The sequence below is a fragment of the Hesperophylax consimilis genome, chromosome 13 (assembly GCF_061612785.1).
Source record: "Hesperophylax consimilis isolate HC1 chromosome 13, BYU_Hcon_1.0, whole genome shotgun sequence".
In the NCBI taxonomy this organism is placed as follows: Eukaryota; Metazoa; Arthropoda; class Insecta; order Trichoptera; family Limnephilidae; genus Hesperophylax; species Hesperophylax consimilis.
Genome location: NC_142848.1, coordinates 28,684,658 through 28,704,370, shown reverse-complemented (window position 1 = coordinate 28,704,370; position 19,713 = coordinate 28,684,658). Strand labels below are relative to the sequence as shown.

Genomic DNA, 19,713 nt, shown 5'->3' with positions numbered 1-19,713 from the left:
ACGCGTAGCGTTATTCATTATCGATACTCTGTTTTTTAAATCATGGCAATCCGTATACATGTGATGGAAATAAATTGATTTTTGTAAAATCTCGCGCGTTTACGTGAAAAGACGTACTAATGTCTTGACCGCTATTATCATATTTACGTCTTTTGACGTTCTAATGTTCCGAGTGGTTAAAGATGCATTCTAATTCCGTTTTTATTCAATCAAAGTTCAAAATTTACCTTATAAATAATAAAAAACCCTTCGCCGCCATTTTGGTATTTTTTTATATGGAGTAACACTTGTGAAAGTTTTGGTTTAATCTAAATACATTTGAATTACATAAATTAATCCAAACTAAGAGCCTAATAACCTATTTTGTGCTTGTAAATAGTTGTTTCTTGTAGTACTTGTTAAAACATAGTGTAATTTCCACAATCTGTGTCTAAAAGTGAGGCGGATACGTTACTATGATTCGGTGAAGTTTTTCTGTAAGTTTCTCATTCTTAACCCTTTGCACTCCTAATTTTTTTTTTAATTACCTACTACCAACTCCTTAATTAATTTACAAAAAAGGGATAAAAAGTGGCCTCAATAAAAAGTTAAACAAAAATTTTTAAAATATGTAATTTTTATTACTCTTTCTTTACATAGAGTACAAAAAACATAGAAATATATAAAATTAACAACTTAATATGCCCTTATTCACTACTAACGAAATATTTGCTACTAAAAACAGTAAAAACAAATGTAAATACACAAACAGAACAAAATATTATGTGATAACAAGTGAATAGGTATAAGAATACTTTGTTATGTGTTGGGAGAAATCCCTCAGCGCTTCCTATTGTTACGCAGGTAGACAGGCAAGTACCTACCTACTTACATGCGTCGCAACCAAATAACTGCGCAGTGCATTTACAAGGTTAAAAATAATACGATTTTAAAAATTATCTAAAAGGCGAAACTTGACGAGATATATGTATTTTGCGTATTCGGAATATTCAGAATGAGATATAAAGTGTTTAAAAGAAAAAAAAATACATTTGATAATTTAAATTATTTTTCGAAATTGCGTTACTATAATGTCGAGTATGACTCGACATAGGAGTTGGTGTAAGAAATATAATGTCGAGCCACACTCGACAAAGGAGTGGTATGAGTTAAAGAACAAATCTTAATACATGAAAATTCAGCCTACTTATGTTCGTGCTCGCAAAACTCAAAATATAGTTGACCGATATTGCTGAAAAATTTTAAGTTGTTCTTATTAGTGCAAGTAGTGTTTAGAGAGTGGTTTGGATGATAGAAGAAGTCGGGGACACACGAGGAATACTTAACGCAATATCTCTGCACCGGAATGAGATATGGAATCGAATTAAAGTCGATGTAAGGTAGTTTTTTAACAGTAATATAATGTGGTATACAGTAGTGAATGGTGGAAGAAGTCGGAGACTCCCGATAGAGACATTAGCAACAGTGAAGCATTGCGGGGTTCACATAATAAAATTGTAATGAATTTTAGAAAAATAACACATACTTATTTCATAGATTAGAAGGGTGCCATTGTTTTCTTATAGCTTATTCACAGAAGATACAATATCTGAGTCCGATTCGCCTAAATTAATGTGTGAAATACTTAATAATTACAATTGGATAAATTAGACTCACATGCTAAAATCTTCTTCTCGGCGGCCCTCAGCATGACAGTAGAAGAGCGTGACCAGCTGAGCCAATCAGGAAACCAGCCGCTGCAATAAAATAAATAATTGTGTCAAATTTAACTTCTCTTGACAGCAGAAGATTTTTGGAGGTTAGTAAAAGAAGTTTGGCAAGCACGACATATTTTCAAAGGGTGATGATCCAACTACTTAAAAAATAATGATCTCTATCCAATCATAATACGACGTAAAACTAGTGACGTAATTTTGATTCATAAACTAACATATCTACGCATTAGTAAAAATAAAAATAAATTACATATTATGTTTGTACAACCATCAAAATGCTAAACCATGACGATGGTGGGGAAACTCACGCACATACCCTCAAACAAATAAGGTTTTAGCGGCAAAGTCTCATTTATAAGTCGAAGCAATGTTTATTAGTAAAGGATATAACCTGTTGTCAGGGTTAACAATTTCACACTCTTTAGCCATTGGTCAAAAATTTTACTCCACTTTTAGAAACAAAAAATATTTTTATTCAATGCAATGCAAACACGCAGCATTACTCACGAAAACAAAATACCTTATCATTATTTAATTATCACAAAAACATCACCGACTTCGACTTGTCATAATTGCACTAGTGTTACCAGTGGTTGTAAATAACGATATTAATATAAAAATGCCAATGTAGCGAAAAAATATTTATACACTGGCAAGATAATGGACTATGCAGGTAGGCAATATCTTGCCAGATATTATATCAGTAATTTTTAGTAATGGTATCACTCACCATATCTTATCAGGGCTCCTACTATAGAGCAACTTGACGGACGTAAATATTTCCCTTAGCAAACTTAGAGCAAGGTCGTATTCATGAAGCCGCGGGAATGCCGCCGGAGATCTCAGCTCCTCAGAATCAAAATAATAAGAGACTTCTTATCACACCGTCAGTGCACCAAAAACTATTGTGTGTAGGCCAAACTAGTTAAAATACAAAATTTGTATTTAATGCTTATCTTGTTAGGGCTCCTACCATAGAGTAACTTGACGGACGTAAATATCTGCGAAGTTTAGCAGCAACTATGAAGCCAATGAAGCCGCCGGTGATCTCAGGATCGTAGAGAGTGGTATATTTATGGGATCGTACAATAATAAGGGACTTCTTGTCACACTCACGAATGCTCCAAAAACTTTTATTGTGGAGGTCAAACTAATTTAAACACAAAATTTGTTTATATGTCTAAACAGAAAATGTTTATTGATCGGAGGAAAGAAGAGAAGTTTTTTTAGTACTTACCTCATTTATACCTTAGGGTTATCACAAGTTGAATTTGACGAATTTCATATTACTTGTTCCATAAAAAAATTATTTGTAATAGTGCTAAAATATTACTTGTTTCTGTTTTTAAATGACGATTTATTAATTTAAAATGTAATTAATTATATTAACACCAGTATCACAAATTCGTGACTTGGGAGTTATATTCGAATCAAACTTAACATTCACAGCACATATAGATGATATAACTAATAAGGCTTTAAAGATTCTTGGCTTCCTTTGTAGAACCCTAACTGATTTTAAGTCATTGGATTGCATGAAAACACTCTACATTTCACTAGTTAGAAGCCAAGTGGAATATAATTCACCTATTTGGTCTCCTTTCTATAAAGTACACTCTAACAAATTAGAACGGGTTCAACACAAATTTCTTAGGTACTTAAATTTCAAGCTTAAAATTCCAATAGAAAACATTAATTATGTAAATTTGATGAATGGACTTAATTTAATTACGCTGTCTGACAGAAGAACCATTTCAGACCTAATTTTATTATACAGAGTCATGAACAACCTTATTGACAGCCCTGCCATCGTTGCTGCTATTAAACTCTATGTACCGACAAGAAATACTAGACAAAATACAACATTCTTTTGCGACACATATAAAACCAACTATCAGTCAAACTCACTTACCAATAGGATGCATGATTTGGGCAACAAGTTTGGTGGTATTATAGATATATTCCATGATTCCCTTTATAATCTTAAATTCAAATTAAACCAACACTTTGTGGAATCATACAAATTATTGTAATAGATTTAACGATTAGATATGTTATTGTAATGTTTTATATTATATTTTGTTCTTTGTTATTGTTAAATATTATGTTGTTTAAAATGTTTCTTTACGCCATATTCTTCAAAAACTACTTGTATATTTTTTTAAAATTCTTCACTTTTATAACTCTTAGTATAAATTCTAACTCGATAACTTATGTAAAACTTATTTATAATCTATGTAAAAGCCCCTATGGGCGTATAACAACAACAATAAACAATAAACAATATTATAAAACTTACATATTCAGAATCGGCGTTTGTTGATTTATAGGAATACATGATTTTTATTTATTGTTATTAAGTTTAATTTGTAGAACTCCATTTTAATTTTTATTTTTTATATATTCAATAATATTGTTATTATAATATAATATAATAATATAATATATAATATAATATAATAAATATATAATATAATATAATATAATAATATTGTTGATAATGCCTTCAGAGGGCGAAACAGCTGTCACGCGTAATAATAATTACACAGCAGAACTTGTTTAAAAATAAACTGTTTTTATAAACCCAATAACAATATTATTGAATATATAAAAAATAAATAAAAAAACATGATTTTTAATTCATAATATTTTTCACTCAAGTTGAAGAGAAACTTCTACCAAGAACAACATTAAAAAAAAAAACTTTCGTTTCGTTTTACAAACAGAAGTATTATTTACGTTTTTTGAGGACTATCAATTTTTCACGTCGTAATTATGAATGTTCATATCTGTTCCAAATTTGTCTATTTAAAATAAAAACATAAATCCCAAAAAACGTAATTTTTTTTACGAAAAAGACCGTTCGACCAATCCCACTTTGCCTAACAAAAAAAAGTAGGTAGAGTGGCTGCAAAAGCCAACTTTTGCCCCCCAAAAATTACCTTGATCCGTTACTGGCAGTTTCCATAGCAACGGAATCCATACAATTCTTAAATATCATGTTGAAAATAAACAACAAATTTCAGCAAAATTTCTCAAAATCATAATCAAAATGATTCAACCAGTTTTTATGCTGGAGTTAAATCACAAAATATTGCCTGGAGTTGTGACCATAGGAAAATATGATGGTACACATGTTTGTCTTACTGCTGCTACTACGGCGGATAAGGTTAGGTATCTTCTTTTTAATTTCCCCATTCTTATAATTGTCAACATGTAACTTAATATTAAATATTTAAAAAATTACTAATTTCTATTGTGCCTCAGTCTGTTACTCCGGTTCAATGCACTCTAGAACTTTTGATTTGAATTTTTGCTTCATTTTAAAATTGGAAGTGTTTCGAGAATCCGGACAAGTACTACCCCAGCCATTATATTACATTTTTGAAGAAAATTATTTTAAATATCATTTTCAAAATTGGAACAGATTGTCAGGAATTCAGAATATCCCCATTGATGTATTATATTTAGATGAGACAAGAAGCGAAAAAATCGGTTCCCCTTCTTTACCTCCAAATAGTCCAATTTGACCTCCAACTCTTGAGCCGCTCTAACGCCGAACGACGGGAAACTAGCAAAACCGGTCCCCGCGCACTGCTACTCGCGTGATGATAATGGAACACGTTTCAACGAGATATTAGTACACAATAGCACTTCTATGTTTATCATGTGATTTTTGGAACGGTTTGCACTAGTGACATTAATAATTACTAATTAAGATACAAAGGATCAACACAAAATCAATAAAACTTAGCCCATGTCTTAATTTTATGGTATTTAAGGCGATGCACTACATCGTGTAATATTGTAAATTGATCCGCTATCAATAACAACCCTTACGCAGATGGCGATAAGGTTTAAATTCCCGCTTAACACCATCCACCTGTTTTGATTTATGCAAGAAAAAAACATGGCCAAAAAGTGCCATTTATTTTATTTTGTGGATGTTCAGTCATAAATATTTAATTTTTTTCCGATCACTTTATAAATAACTTAATTTGCCACATTATACAATAAAATCATAACCGAAAATGGGTTCGTAAGTAGGAGATTTTGAACATTAAAGCAGTTTTCATAGGCCTATACATTATTTTTTTCTGGGCTTATAAAAACTTATATAAAAAAAACTCGATTATTTCAAAGGTCAAGATGTACTCTACTCGCAGTATTTAATTAAAGCATCTGAAACATTTCTAGGCGACCAAATATTCAAACCAAAAACACATGATTAAGCATTACTACGTATGGCATCGCCTTAATCGCGTTTTTCATTTAATAATCGTATAAATGATTTATGGCAGTTGAATATTATCACTGACAACACAGGCAAAGCACAAAACATCTATTTTTAAACGTAAGTATGTTATTCGTAAGTCGAACTTTAAGCCACAGCTAAATATGTATGTCATTAAGTCACTAGTTTTAAGTCGTTATAATAAACCTTAGTCGTAAGTCACTAGATTCAAGTCTTAGACGGCCTCCATGGTCGAGGGGTAAGGCTCTCGACTAGCAAGCAGGATGTCGCAGATTCAAATCCCAGCATGGGCAAATAAATTTTATTTGATTAATTTTTATTATTTCACAAATTACTCATTTAAAATAATATATAGTATATTTGCGGCACGTTCCGGTAACCAGATCTGAATAGCCAGGTACTTTCCCACCTTCCGCTTTCATCTCCTTTCCCTCTCTGCTACATTCAGCATCACAACATACCCCAATTGGGCTACCATAGTCTCACTGGCCCCAGACGATTGGGAGCAGTTCAGACTCTTGTGGGGTTTCACATAATTTTTTTTTTTTAGTTAGTAGTTATAAGCCTTGGTCGTAAGTCACAAGATATAAGTCTTAGGACGGGTTGTTTCGAAGAATTTGAACAATTCATTAAATTTCAATGTTCATTTTCCATCTCTGTGAAAGATTTTTTCAAGTTCTGTTTTTATTTCAGTTTTGTCAAGCAACTAGCCTACAATGATATAGTTACAGAATTTGAATAGGACTTTCACAGAACCCGAAAATGAACGTTGAAATTTGATGAATTGTTCAAATTCTCCGAAACAACCCGTCCTTAGATTTTGTTATTATTATAAATCTATGTATATATATATATATATTTGTACAGCGCCTTGAGGTGATTTTCCACAAAAACTGCGATACATAAATCAGCCAAATATTATTATTATTAATATGAACAAAGAGAACATTTTTATTTTTATTAATTCATAATACCCTTCGAAGATAGAAAGTATATTGTTGTATGTTTTCAGGTTATAATCCATAGTCCTCATAAAAGCAATAGTATTAGCTCGGGACGGATGCAATGGTCTGAAGCTCATAAAGAAGTAGCCATCTTGAATATGAGCCAATCAGTAACAGCATTAGAAGCGGGTCAGTTGTATAATCAAATTGAAAGAGACATTCTGTTTATCGGATCACCGACTCAGTTGTTAGGTAAGTAAATAAACAAAGTCACAAAAAACTCCAATATCGCAAATAGATCTTGGGTTTCTACTTTTATCTTAATTTTCATTTCACTTCCAACAAGAATCTTGTAAGAACTTTTACCGTTGACTTTTTACTGCTACATTTGGATAAGAACGAATCTAGCATTTTTACACCGATTTGTTCAAAGACCAGGAAATAAATTTTTTCATAAATGGTTGAAAGTTTAAAATCTGAAAATAAAAATTATTTTCGAAATTCACAATCGTAATGGGGTATTTTCACAAATTATGATTTAGGATTGGTTGTTTCAGAGAATTTGAACAATTAATAAAATTACAAAGTTGATTTTCAAGTTCGGTGAAGGTTCTATTCAAGTTCTGTTATTATTTCAGTTTTGTGAAACAACTGGCCAGTCATGATATAATAACAGAACTTGAATAGAACCTTCACAGAACTTGAAAATCAACTTCGAATATTGATGGATTGTTCAAATTCTCTAAAACGACCCATCCGAAGTATGGGTTGTTTCACAGAATTTGAAAATTGGTCAAATTTCAATGTTCATTTATGGGTTCTGCGAAAGTCCTATTTAAGTTCTTTTTCAAAGAAAAAACTGAAATAATAACAGAACTTTAAAAAATCTTTCACAGAACTTGAAAATTAAATTTGAAATTTGAAGAATTGTTCAAATTCTCTGAAACAGCTCGTCCTAAATGTTTATTTTTCTGATTATGATTATCTTGCTAAAAATATGTAATTTTAAAATTGTCATTCATGATTATTGACTTCAAAAAATATCTAAAACCGCACATTCCGAAATGGTTCCAAATGGCTACAACGTCATTATGACAGAAAACGCCAATAAATAAGACGTCTGTCACCAACGTTGCTTGGCGTGGCGTCAACGCCGCCGAATTCATGAATAAAAACGAACATGCCGTTTATTGTTGTCGTCGAAAATTTATTTGTCAAATTAAAAAAAAAAAAAAAATACTTTCACTATAGTAATATTTTTCGAGAATAAAAAAAAAACAGTGAAAATACCCTATTATCGGGACTGACCAAATTTTGCTCCACGATTGACCAGTGGAATCATTGGGATAGTTGGTCAAGCTGCCCAAATCGTAATATACTATACTGATTGTATTATCAACAATACTTGAATAATTTTGCCAGCATACGACGTTCAGGAGAATGCAGACATTTTCTTCAAAGATACTCCCAATGGAGTGAGCCAGATTGTCGTCGGGAAGTTTGGTAAAAACTCGGAGCCACTGGCCATTATCGGGGGCAACGGATCCGTTCATGGTCTCGACCACCAGGGGAATGAGGTCTTCTGGAATGTGGTGGGGGATGATGTCAAGTCCATGATTCTGATGGATTACGATAAAGACGGGACAAATGAGGTTAGTAGCTACTAAGAAATCAGTTCCTTTTACATATGTAACACTGCACTCAAATGCCTGAGACCAGTAGTGGTATTATGCCATGAAAGTGGAGAAGGGAAGAAACTGAGGAAGATAAAGGTTAGGGAGTACCTGCTGACTCAAATTTGGTCACTAAGCATTGCTAAAGCCTTTTCAACCAATGTTTTTAAAATGAATTGGAAATTGGGATTTGGATCAGAGTGATATTGACAAGTTTAATAATTTCCACTTGATTGAGATGAGTGCTTAGTATCTTCTGCTTTGGAATGAGATGCATGTTGCACAGGTGCCCCTCTCTGCCGACACCCATGGATCGTAGTAAGATTGGATTATTATTTTCAGTTGTTAGTTGGATGTTCCGACTACACAATAAAGATATTCAAAGAGGATCAAGTGCTTCTGGAGTTGTCGGAAACTGAGATCCTCATCGGCTTGGCTGTGATGCAGGAACAGCGCTTTGCTTATGGTTTATCTAATGGGACTGTTGGCATTTATGAGGAAGGAATTCGTTTATGGCGGGTTAAGGTAACTTGACGTATTTATGATATTTACAGTTTTAAAATCCAATCGCTGCCACGCCTGTCAACTAAGGTTAAAAAAAGTAGATGTCTAAATAAGATGTTATTTTATATTCAGTAACAAAAGCTTGGCGGCGATCGGGTTTTGCAAAAAAAAAAGTGTTAACAGCACCCTTCAGGTGATTTTTCACAATTAAATGGCACTATATAAATTAACCAATTATTATTACATATATGGAGAGAGTGGAGATATCCCGAGAAGAATTGAAAGTATGTTTTATTATTTGTGGCTCATGGCAGCAGACGAGTTAAAACCTAAGATTGCGATGATGTTGAATATTATAAATCAAATTTTATGGTTAAACTTAACGTTCGTTATATATCTACCTATTTGTAGATGGCATAAATTTAATTATTGTATGAAAATACACTCTTTACTTGTTATGTTACTTTTTTTTACTTGTTACTTTACTCTTAACTTGTTATGCTTTAAAATATTAACACAAATTACTTGCTTAGGCCCGTACATACGCAATACGAATATCGATAGATAGTTTTGTCCATATAAAAACTCAATTCTTTCAAGAGAGGCATACAAATACAATATTGGATTGAATCACAGATACAATATATTACGATACGATACAATAATTAAATTTATGCCATCTATGAATGCGTAGATTGAAATGAACGTTACGTTTACCCTTGATAAAAAAATATAATAAATTTCACGAAAGGATCCTTCCTATTTGCATATATTTTATATAAAGAGCATCTTGCTGCATTTTTATTTATTTTTTTAATGATAAACTGATGTTTATAAGACAAGGTTTTATGCATAGCATAAAGGATAACAAATAATTAGTCGCCCGAAATATCAATACAAATTGAAAATATCTCCCATCGCCATCTAGTGAGAAATTTAGCTTTTAACAAAGCCTTTCCTACAAAAATAAAGTTGGTTGTTTTCAGGTGGAAAAAATATAATAAGCAGTGATTGTTGATTGAGGTACTAGTACATATTGAATCATTTGGAGGGTTGGAAATAAGCCGACATAGCTCAGTGGTTCAGAGCGCCTAACCGGACATCAGAAGGTACGGGTTCAATTCCCGTTGGCGGCATTTATTTTTACTCGGGAGTTTTTTTCAATTTGTATCGGTATTTCGGGCGACTAATTATTGCTTATAATTATTTGTTATCATTTTTATTTAGTTACCACATGAGCCGCTCCCAAATAGGAAATAAATAATTAACCCATTGGCCTCAAACCACGCCGTCCGGGCGTGTGTACGACGATGTGTCTTAAAATCAAACGACTGAGGGTCTGATGTCTGTCGGCTTAAAAACGAAAAAGGGATACATTATTGACATTGTGTTTAAAATTTTAAATGCCAATCGCTCTGTAGATAATTAAGCATTCATTTCGTAGTAATTGTCAGGACTCCGTTGGTACAGTTTTTTCCAGATATTTACGATTGAAATTTTGTTATATTTCAGCATCATTGAATTTTTTCAAAATGGCGTGTGGTTCGGGAATTGACAAGCTTGTTCGTAAAACGCGTGGTGCACGGCTAACATCAGCCCAAATTGAAAAAATATATATTATGGTAATAAGTATGATTAATGAACAACTTTTCTTAATCCAATTATAAAAAAATGAAGAAAAAAAATTGGTTTTTATAAAAAAAAAATTTTTATATCCTCTTTTAATCATATTATTATTATTTTTTTAAACACTGCATATATTTTTTACATACCTTGATTCAATGCACAAGTAAATGAAAAAAAAAAGTTTCGTTTGCATGTTTAGTCTAAAAGTTATGTAAGATTTAATACACCACTGCAGATTTAAAACTTTTGGTACAAAATTAATTCGGATGTGAAGGACAATTTGTTGGCCAAACAATTCGGAGGCCAATGGGTTAAGCAGTCAAAAGGGCAAAATAAAGTGTACGAAATGAATTGTGAATATATTAATAATTAATAAAACTCCTCACCGATGACTCATGACTTTTTAAAATATAACCACACTGTGTCAGCTTTTTCAATAATTCGATTCTGACATTTAAAACTGAACCCAAATGATTTTATTTTCTTTTTACAAAATTATAGAAAGATCTTAATTATTTTATTAATTTAGCTATGCGTTTTGAAAGTTGTTTAATAACTGAATGGGACATAGGCTTTTCTTTAAATTGTGTGGCCTTTCAAATATCAATAAAGATAACGATTCTTATTTCTAAAAAATTCTGAGTGCGTTATAAATCCTTCTTGAATGGAAAAATAAAATATTTATGCAAGTGGCTCATTATATATGTTATTTAAAATTTGATTGTTCTAGTCTAAAAACACACCGATACAGATATACAGCTACGACTTGTTGGGAATGGGAAACTGCCAGTTGATAACTGGATGGTCCAACGGAAAGATAGACACCCGAGATGTTAAAACTGGAGATGTTTTGTTCAAAGACAGCATGGAACAGTCCATTGCTGGGATTGTGGAGGGAGACTACAGGGGGTTCGGGAAGAATGATCTGATTTGCGTATCAATTGAAGGCGAAGGTAATCCAGGGACTATTTTTATTCAGGAAAAATTTTACAGCTCTCAAACCGATTTGGTTAAAAATTTCTATAGGGAGGTTGTGGGGAGAAACTTGAATTTTATGTCAAAATACACAATTTCAGCATAAAATATTTATATTGTTTGCAATATATTATTTATATGGTATTACATGTTCAATAATAATAATATAACTTATATCATTGATGTCTCTATTCCAAATTCCTGTAATATTAAAAAATCTGTTGCTGAAAAAATAAGAAAATACAGATTTAGCAACTGAGATTAAAAGAATTTGACATTCTCAGACCATAAATATATTACCATTTGTTATTTCGGCTACTGGCATATATAGCTCTCTCATTCAAAATTTAGGTATATTAGATCTGTCAAAGAATTTGTATTTAAAAATGCAAAAATCAGTCATTTTAAATAAATGTATGATTACGAAAGATTTTTTAATATTTATATTGAGGGATCAGTAGGATTTATAGGTCCAGTTAGGAGTTGTACCGAGCCGAACCCATAATATGTGAAAATATCTGGAGTCGGTGAATTATTTTCCCATTTGATCTCTGGTGATTTGACGTGTTGTTCTTGTATTGTTTTGTATTTATTATGCTTATATAATGCACTTACATAATGTGGATTGACGAGATGATCATTTGTGGAAAAGTGTGTGGAAGGGTTTAGTTTTTCTTGTGGGGAAGATTTAACCCGGACATAAAGTCAGAATTATATAAAAAAATTATTTTATCTTTTTTCTTGTTGTAACAAATAGATATAATGATATCCTCACTGGGATTTCACATTCTGAGGATTAAATTTAAATATGATTAAAATTTAGTAGTACGGATAATAATAATTGGATGACTTGTATAGCGCCGTTTTTGTGCAAAATCACCTCAAGGGCGCTCTACAAATTTATAATACATTTGTACATTGATCTATATTATTACTAACTATTTATGGAGATAATATACAGTACAATACTTACCACTTATAGGTCACTTGAGATTAACATTTAATTAAAATGGATAATATAAAGTAATCATAAATATATTGAATAGTGTTTTTTTTCTGAAATAATTATAAATATATCAAGGTGTTTTTTTGTTAAGTTGAGTGCTTTCGGTTTCAGTCTGTATTTGGTGTCAGTATATTATCTATTTCTGATCTCTCTATGTTTTGTATCCAGCTTCTTATTTGAGATTTAAATGTTAAAATATTGTTGTGAGTTTTGAGTGAAAGTGGGATTTTGTTGTAGGCATAGACTAATAAATACATCAATGGTTGTAGGGTACAGGAAGCTTTTTTGCCCAAATGTTGTATTTTGTATTTATGAATGTAAAGGAGTATTCACATTATTTATAATTTATTTATTCACGTTACTGCAAAACTTCAGGGGGTGACGAGAAAAATAATCCTAATAGAGTTTTTTGAGCAGAAATATAATATAATATCAGTGTTGGATTAGCTTCACTTATTAATTAATAAGGGTAAGCGCATAATTAGTTACCTGCAGACGGGGCTGTACAATTCACATGAGCCAAGAACTAGCAAGTAAGTTAATAAATACTTGGACGTTAATGGGAAGGCCCAAATAGAATATTATAATCACAAATGATGTTGTACACTCTGTTTTGTCCTTTTGATTGCTTAATTCATTATATGCTAGTTGTGAATGGCTCATGCGTGTTATGCTGCTAACCGCTGACCCTGTACAAATCGCAAGTGCGCCCTACTGTTGAATTTGGCAGCCATCTCTGGTCTGGAGCCCCTAAATACCTGAAAAAAACCTTTGACTGTGCAGAAACGGGCGGTCCGTTTGATAGATTCCCCAATCTCAACAAACGGACTGCAATCTTTAGAGCACAGGCGTCAGGTAGGTATGCTGTCCTTGTTCTATCGGTATTACAATGGAAGATGCTCTGAGGAACTAGCGTCATTGATCCCTTCGGCACCTGTGCGTAGTCGGGATACACGCCAAACATTTGTACACGGTTGACATTTGTCACATGAGAACGGGTCGCTTCTACGAATCGTTCTTAAGTTCAACAGCTTGGCTGTGGAACGAACTGCCGGCCTCTGTGTTTCCTCCCTCCTACAACATGGGACTCTTCAAGACCCATGTTCACTTCTTCCTCTCCACAAAAAGACCCTCCACACAGCATCCCCAAAGATGATATATGGGAAATTATTTTCTTCAAGGCCTCCTGTGTGGAGTTAATATTATTTTTTTTTTTTAAATGCAGCCCGTGTGCATGAAGCTAATAACTGCGGGGCATTAATTTAAAGTCTCCTTTATCAATTTCTATGACCCCAACCTAATTGACCTTTACCCTGTCAAGACTTTGATGAAAATATATATTTTTTGTGTGTATTCCAGTGAGAGGATATACAACGTCTACTGATCAAGTCAGCCAAATCAATTCGAAAATGGAGCAAGAATCAATAAGTGAGTTGTTCACAAGAAAACAAGCATTGTTACTGGAAATCAAGCACTACGATAGCAACACCAAGTTTAATGAGCAATACGACAAGAACAGGGAGATTGGAGATACTCCGTATACCCCGGCAACCGCTATGGGAATCATTCCTGCCAACACAAGGCTGCAAATTGGACTGTCTACTAATCATGGGGATGAGAGCAAAAAGGTTATATTGTTGGCATTCTATCGCAGAAATTCTTACACTATGAGCACAGCTTCTTAGGTCCAGTTATACATCCATCCAAGCGAAATAGTTTAAGGATGGGTTGTTTCGGAGAACTTGAACAATTCTTCAAATTTCAAAGTTAATTTTCAAGTTCTGTGAAAGATATTTTTAAGTTCTGTTTTTATTTCAGTTCTGTCAAGCAACTAGCCTATAATGATATAATAACAGAATTTGAATAGGACTTCCACAGAACGCGTAAATGAATGTTGAAATTTGACAAATTGTTCAAATTCTCCGAAACAACCCGTCCTAAGTGACATCAAACAACTGAATGACCATAGATTTAACCGAAACTTTAATTGTACCATAGATAACTCTGCCACTCGTTGCCAGTATGAAAAAAAGTCACATTTAATGGAATTCATTCCTAATTTATTTTTTGGATAAAATCAATCTAGTAAAACCTCAAATTGTAATATTTAATTATTTAAATCAGTATTAGCGATTCTTATTTCTTATTCGATTACGAAAATTTGATCATACATAAAGATAGCAGTCAATAAAAATATGCATTAAGAAAATGAAGACAATGTTGGTAGTTCTTATTTGAAGTATGATACAATTAAATATGACCGAAGGAGATAAGGTCTCATTAGCTCAGTTGATAGAGCAGTGCCCCGGCAAGGCAAAGGTCCTGGGTTCAAGTCTTAGATGCGACCATATCTTCTTCTGATTCAAATTTTAGTTTGAGAATCGCTAATATTGTCTTCAATAATTAACTATTATATTCTTTAAAAAGAAAGACGAACATGCCCGGATCATTCGTGATCGGAACCGTGATGGGGGTAGCCAGCCGAGGAATTTAACTCGAGACGCATGGGTGGGATCCAGATGTAATGTCCACTCAGCCACTGACCGATCAAAATCCGTCAATGTCCGGTTAATCTCGTCATTAAATAAAAAAAATAATCTTTAATTAATCAATTCAATTAGTAAATTTTATTTCCACAGGCAAACGTGCAGGTTGCTGTATCCACTAACAACTTCACAATAATTAAGGCAGTGATGATATTTGCCGAGGGGATATTTGAGGGCGAGACTCTCATTGAGCACCCAACTCAAAGCCAGCTCAGTAACAACCTGGACATTGCCTTACAGCCTCCCAAAGATGTTGCAGTAGATATTCATATAAAGGTTTGTTGTGAACAAGAAACCTGTTCTGTCTAAACCACCAACTTATATTTTTCTTTTATTAACCTTTAGGAGGCCGGGGGTAAAATGCCAATCGCCCGCCGTACACCGGCAGACACTATTTTCGTAATAACTTACTTGTTTTTGTAAATTGTAACAACTTATCAGATAATGTGTTTATACAATTATATGTCTATCCTACATAGTTTCCTCAGAGTGGCTAATCATTCAGATAAATGTTTTTTTTTCTCTCTAATGTTATGAAAAAATGTAATCTAATGAAGAGGTATGAAAGTATTCTCAAGATTCATTATATTTTCCAGCTAAGCTAAGCTTTTCTAAAAAAGTGTTATTTACAATAAAAATAAGTTATATTTTAGATAATTATGATATTTGACATTGAATTTTGCTACGCACTTTTTCACAAATAAAATAAACGACGAAACGAAAAGCTTGAATAATGTTAAGATACATTATTTCCTCGCCAAACGAATAAAAAAAAATTATTAAGTTAGGCCATTTTTTAAGGTTCAAAATATCATACGTGCGGTTAACTACTAGCAAATCCACGGTGGATGTCTGGGCACACTAAGAGTTAATAAAATAAAACCGCATTTTATACATATTTTAGGCATTCGTCGGATACCCTGACAGCAGCCAATTCCACGTCTTTGAACTGACGAGACAACTGCCACGCTTCTCAATGTATTCCATGCCTGATACTGACGAGAGCCGCAGATCTGACGATCAGCCTCCTCTGAACGTCTCAACTAGCAATGCCACGTTCATCATAACCGAACGAATGCAGCGAATCTGTATTTGGCTAAACCAGAACTTCCTCCTGCCCGATGATGTGGATGTGAACCCTAACGACTCTCAGGAGCTGCACATCCTACTGAATTGCCTCAGAGATGGCACTTTATTGCTAATGGATTTCGAGGCCAATGGAGAAGTGAAGTTTAACACAAGTAATATGGGATTGGCGGGGGATCTTGTACAAAGTTTGGGGAATTTTCTTAATTTGGAACATTTGCAGGTAAAAAAATTACTACACTTAAGGTATGCATTTATAAAACATCAGAAAGGCGCTGAAATGGTAGCCATGCACACATAATTTTCGTTTCCATAGAAGCATTCATACCATCCGTTTTCTGCTGATCCTTAACGATCACATTAGGCGTAAGGGGCCGTTCAAGTATTATGTAAGCACTATAGGGGGGCAGGGGGGTCCTTGCTTTGCTTATTTTTGATGACATGGGGGGGTGGGGGGTCGAGATAGTGATTACGTCAGCACTGCTCAGCAGTAGTTATTTTTTTTTACACATTGGCAACCCACACATTGTCTATGTTTGAAAACCGAATACATATTCGGGGATTCCCACTGTGTCAATAAAGTTTGTTTGAATGAATATTATGTACATTACAGTCCTCTATCCTAAGTCTATTTTATAAGTGCTGCTTATGAATCAATAAAAAAACAGAATACATTAACAGAAAAATGCATATAGGTACCAATTTTTACGTAAGCATGGGAGGGGGGGGGGTAAGAGCTTTGCATACTTTTGGTGACAAGGAGGAAGAGGGGGTAAATAATTGTAATAAATCTGCTTACGTAATACTTGAACGGCCCCTAACTAGCTACAAACAAACACCGCTATCGATCTTTCGTAAAATTTTTATTTTTTGGTGTAAAGTTAAGGTTTTGTTTACTTTCCGAGAAGACTCCATTTTATAAACTTATTAAAACAAAAAATGTGGCAGAGTGACACGAACACAAACACATGCGACAGTTGCTCAAATATACAGAGGACTAACCAAAATGTTCTAAAACAAAAATAATCAACCCTGGTTACTGGTAAAATGGTCAGCTCTAGCAAAGCTAAACGGTGTTATAGTAACTGATAAGAGTAAGATAAACCAACTCATCGGTATACAAAGCTTGGCGCTCTAGGCAGTCTAGCCAAGCAGTAGACTACTGAATTTGACATATGACAGCTAGCGAATTATAAAGTTTGCTTTTGTGCTTTCAACTAATAAAAATAATGGCGGATTGTAGTACTTGTTAGATAATCGAGCAATGGATTACTGAGAGTTCTGTAGTATTTTTGCGGCACATTTCATTTGATAGATGCTCATATCGCCCTGGTTTATTCAGAATCGAAACATTACTTGAAAATGACGATAGCCGTGTTTAGTGACCAAACCTGAGTAGCTAGGTATTTTCTAACCATCCTCTTACCTCGCTACATACCTCAAAAGAGGATGCCTTCTTTCCACTGGTTCAGAACAGTTGAAACTCTCGTGCAGTATTCACGCAAAAAAAAAAACTTCGAGTAAGAATGTTATTAACGCTATTCCTTTTCAAGACTAAAGGAAATTTCACCGAAGAAGAGGCTCGTCTCCGGGAGCTGGTGGAGAGTCTAGATGGGATCCAGGAGGCAAGGATGAGACTGGACACCGATGTAGCGGAACAAATGCAAATGATAAAGAGCCTGGTCACTATGGCGGAAGCTAAAAGAGCGCATGATCTGTAAGTTCCCAGAAAAAAAACCTCTAAAGTGGAATAAATCAGCCCAAAGGACCGAAAAAGCATAAAAACTGCTTACTGCGGTTTAAAGCCAATGAATCCACCTAGATTTCACTGTTTATCCCTTTTTTTTTGGTTCTATGCTCGTGATCGCTCAAAAAGCTTTTGCAAACTTGGCATAACATCCCAAAAAACGATTGAGTGGACGTGGGTTTTATTTTGTGTTCTAGTTTACCAAATGAATTAATTAATGCCTTTCAGACCAGATATGATGAAATGCTACGGCGAGCTAATGGATATTAACGGCGATCTAATACGAGGAAATAACATACGCCTGAATAACCATAAGGAAAATACGGCAGTCTTAAAAGAAATTAATATGATCATTCAGAAGGCTTCGAGATTAAGAAGTTAGTAAAAATTTATATTATGTTTCTTATATCTGTCTTACTTTGCAGATTTAAGTGTTGGGAACTTTTTGTTAAAAAGTAAAAGGTTCTACTTATAATTGTTTATTTACATTACAAATAAATATGTCTGGATTTAGCTACACTGTTCATTACCCGAGGGTTGATAATTCTCTGGTTCGAGAAGCTTGTTCCCTGTCAATCTCATCTCACAAGTAATTGTTACACTCTAGCGACATCTGTCGGACTCTGGAGTAAGCTTTATGACTAGCGCCATCTATCGCTTAAATATTCAACTTTTTATCATACATTACATTTATAAATGATTTGATTACATATTACAAGATATTATTTAATCATTTTTCATTTTCAGTTGGAAAATATTCATCAGCTATGATCAACCATTGTAAAACTGCAATCAAAAATAAAAATGTTGATGCTTTGATCAAAATAATCAGCATCGGAGAAGCTTAGAATCATTATCAATAAAACCAAAGTGCACACTTTAAAAATGTATTAAATAAATAAGTTATCTTAACATACATATAAATTAATAATAAACAGATCTTTGTTGCAAACAGAAAATTCCATAGAAAAATATAGTATGTGAGACAATTGATATATGTAATTTGGTCATTGTTTTCAGTATATGTGTATGTTTGTATACAAAATATTACAACTACATGTACATACTTTTGGTTCATAAAAAATATACATATAAGTGAATTAACGAATCACAGCTTTTGTTTCTTTTACTTCATCCTAAATGATGTTTTTAGTAGTCAAAGTATAAAATCTAATGTATATATTATAAAAAGAAACCCGTGTTTCCCTACCCGCCTATTTTTCTTCACAACCAGCCACTTCCACCACCCACCGGTGGCTATGGTGGTAGATAGTCCTCGGTGTCACTTCAAAAGTAAGAGAGTTTGGTGGGTGTGGCTGAGCATGGATGGGAGTAGGTGACGAAAATGTGATTTGTTATGGGAAGGCTGCAAATTCTTCAGATTATTACAGAATGGGCCCGCCGACTGTGTCGGTGAGTCTGGAAGGTTCCAGAAAGATCATGAAGATTCTCGAATGTTCTAAAAGGTTCTGGAAGGAGAAAGTTCAAGATGGTTCTATAAGGTTTCAAACTGAGTGGCGGAGTGTGTCTGTGAGTCTAGAAGGTTCCGGAATGTTCGAGAATGCTCTTGAAAGCTCTGGAAGGAGTCAGCTAGTTTAATATAAAAATATAACGCATACACGTCCAAATGAGTCCA

The 19,713-nt window shown here is 33.6% G+C and overlaps 2 protein-coding genes across 4 annotated transcripts in view; one reads left to right on the top strand and one right to left on the bottom strand.

The window, feature by feature from the left end:
* Positions 1-2,363, bottom strand: part of puml (pummelig) — a 41,118-nt gene extending 38,755 nt beyond the window's left edge. The window contains exons 1-2 of one of the 2 annotated variants that reach the window (XM_089638968.1): positions 2,107-2,363; positions 1,657-1,736 (exon numbers count right to left, since the gene is read on the bottom strand). In XM_089638968.1, coding sequence (XP_089495094.1) covers positions 1,657-1,736; positions 2,107-2,144 — 118 coding nt within the window. In that variant the 5' untranslated portion in view covers positions 2,145-2,363. The remainder of the gene's footprint in view (positions 1-1,656; positions 1,737-2,106) is intronic. The other variant, XM_089638969.1, reaches the window with a different exon arrangement.
* LOC149418741 (BBSome complex member BBS2-like) lies at positions 1,702-19,017 on the top strand. 2 transcript variants are annotated; one of them, XM_089638966.1, is made up of 11 exons: positions 1,702-1,798; positions 6,983-7,166; positions 8,337-8,566; positions 8,930-9,112; positions 11,448-11,670; positions 14,058-14,326; positions 15,338-15,520; positions 16,149-16,553; positions 17,884-18,047; positions 18,306-18,454; positions 18,825-19,017. In XM_089638966.1, exons 2-11 carry the CDS (start codon positions 7,031-7,033, stop codon positions 18,923-18,925), a joined length of 2,043 nt encoding a protein of 680 aa, XP_089495092.1. In that variant the 5' UTR covers positions 1,702-1,798; positions 6,983-7,030; the 3' UTR covers positions 18,926-19,017. The 2 variants fall into 2 exon arrangements, with proteins under 2 accessions (XP_089495092.1, XP_089495093.1); XM_089638967.1 differs by lacking the exon at positions 1,702-1,798 and adding an exon at positions 4,762-4,884.
* The last annotated feature ends 696 nt before the right edge of the window (positions 19,018-19,713 follow it).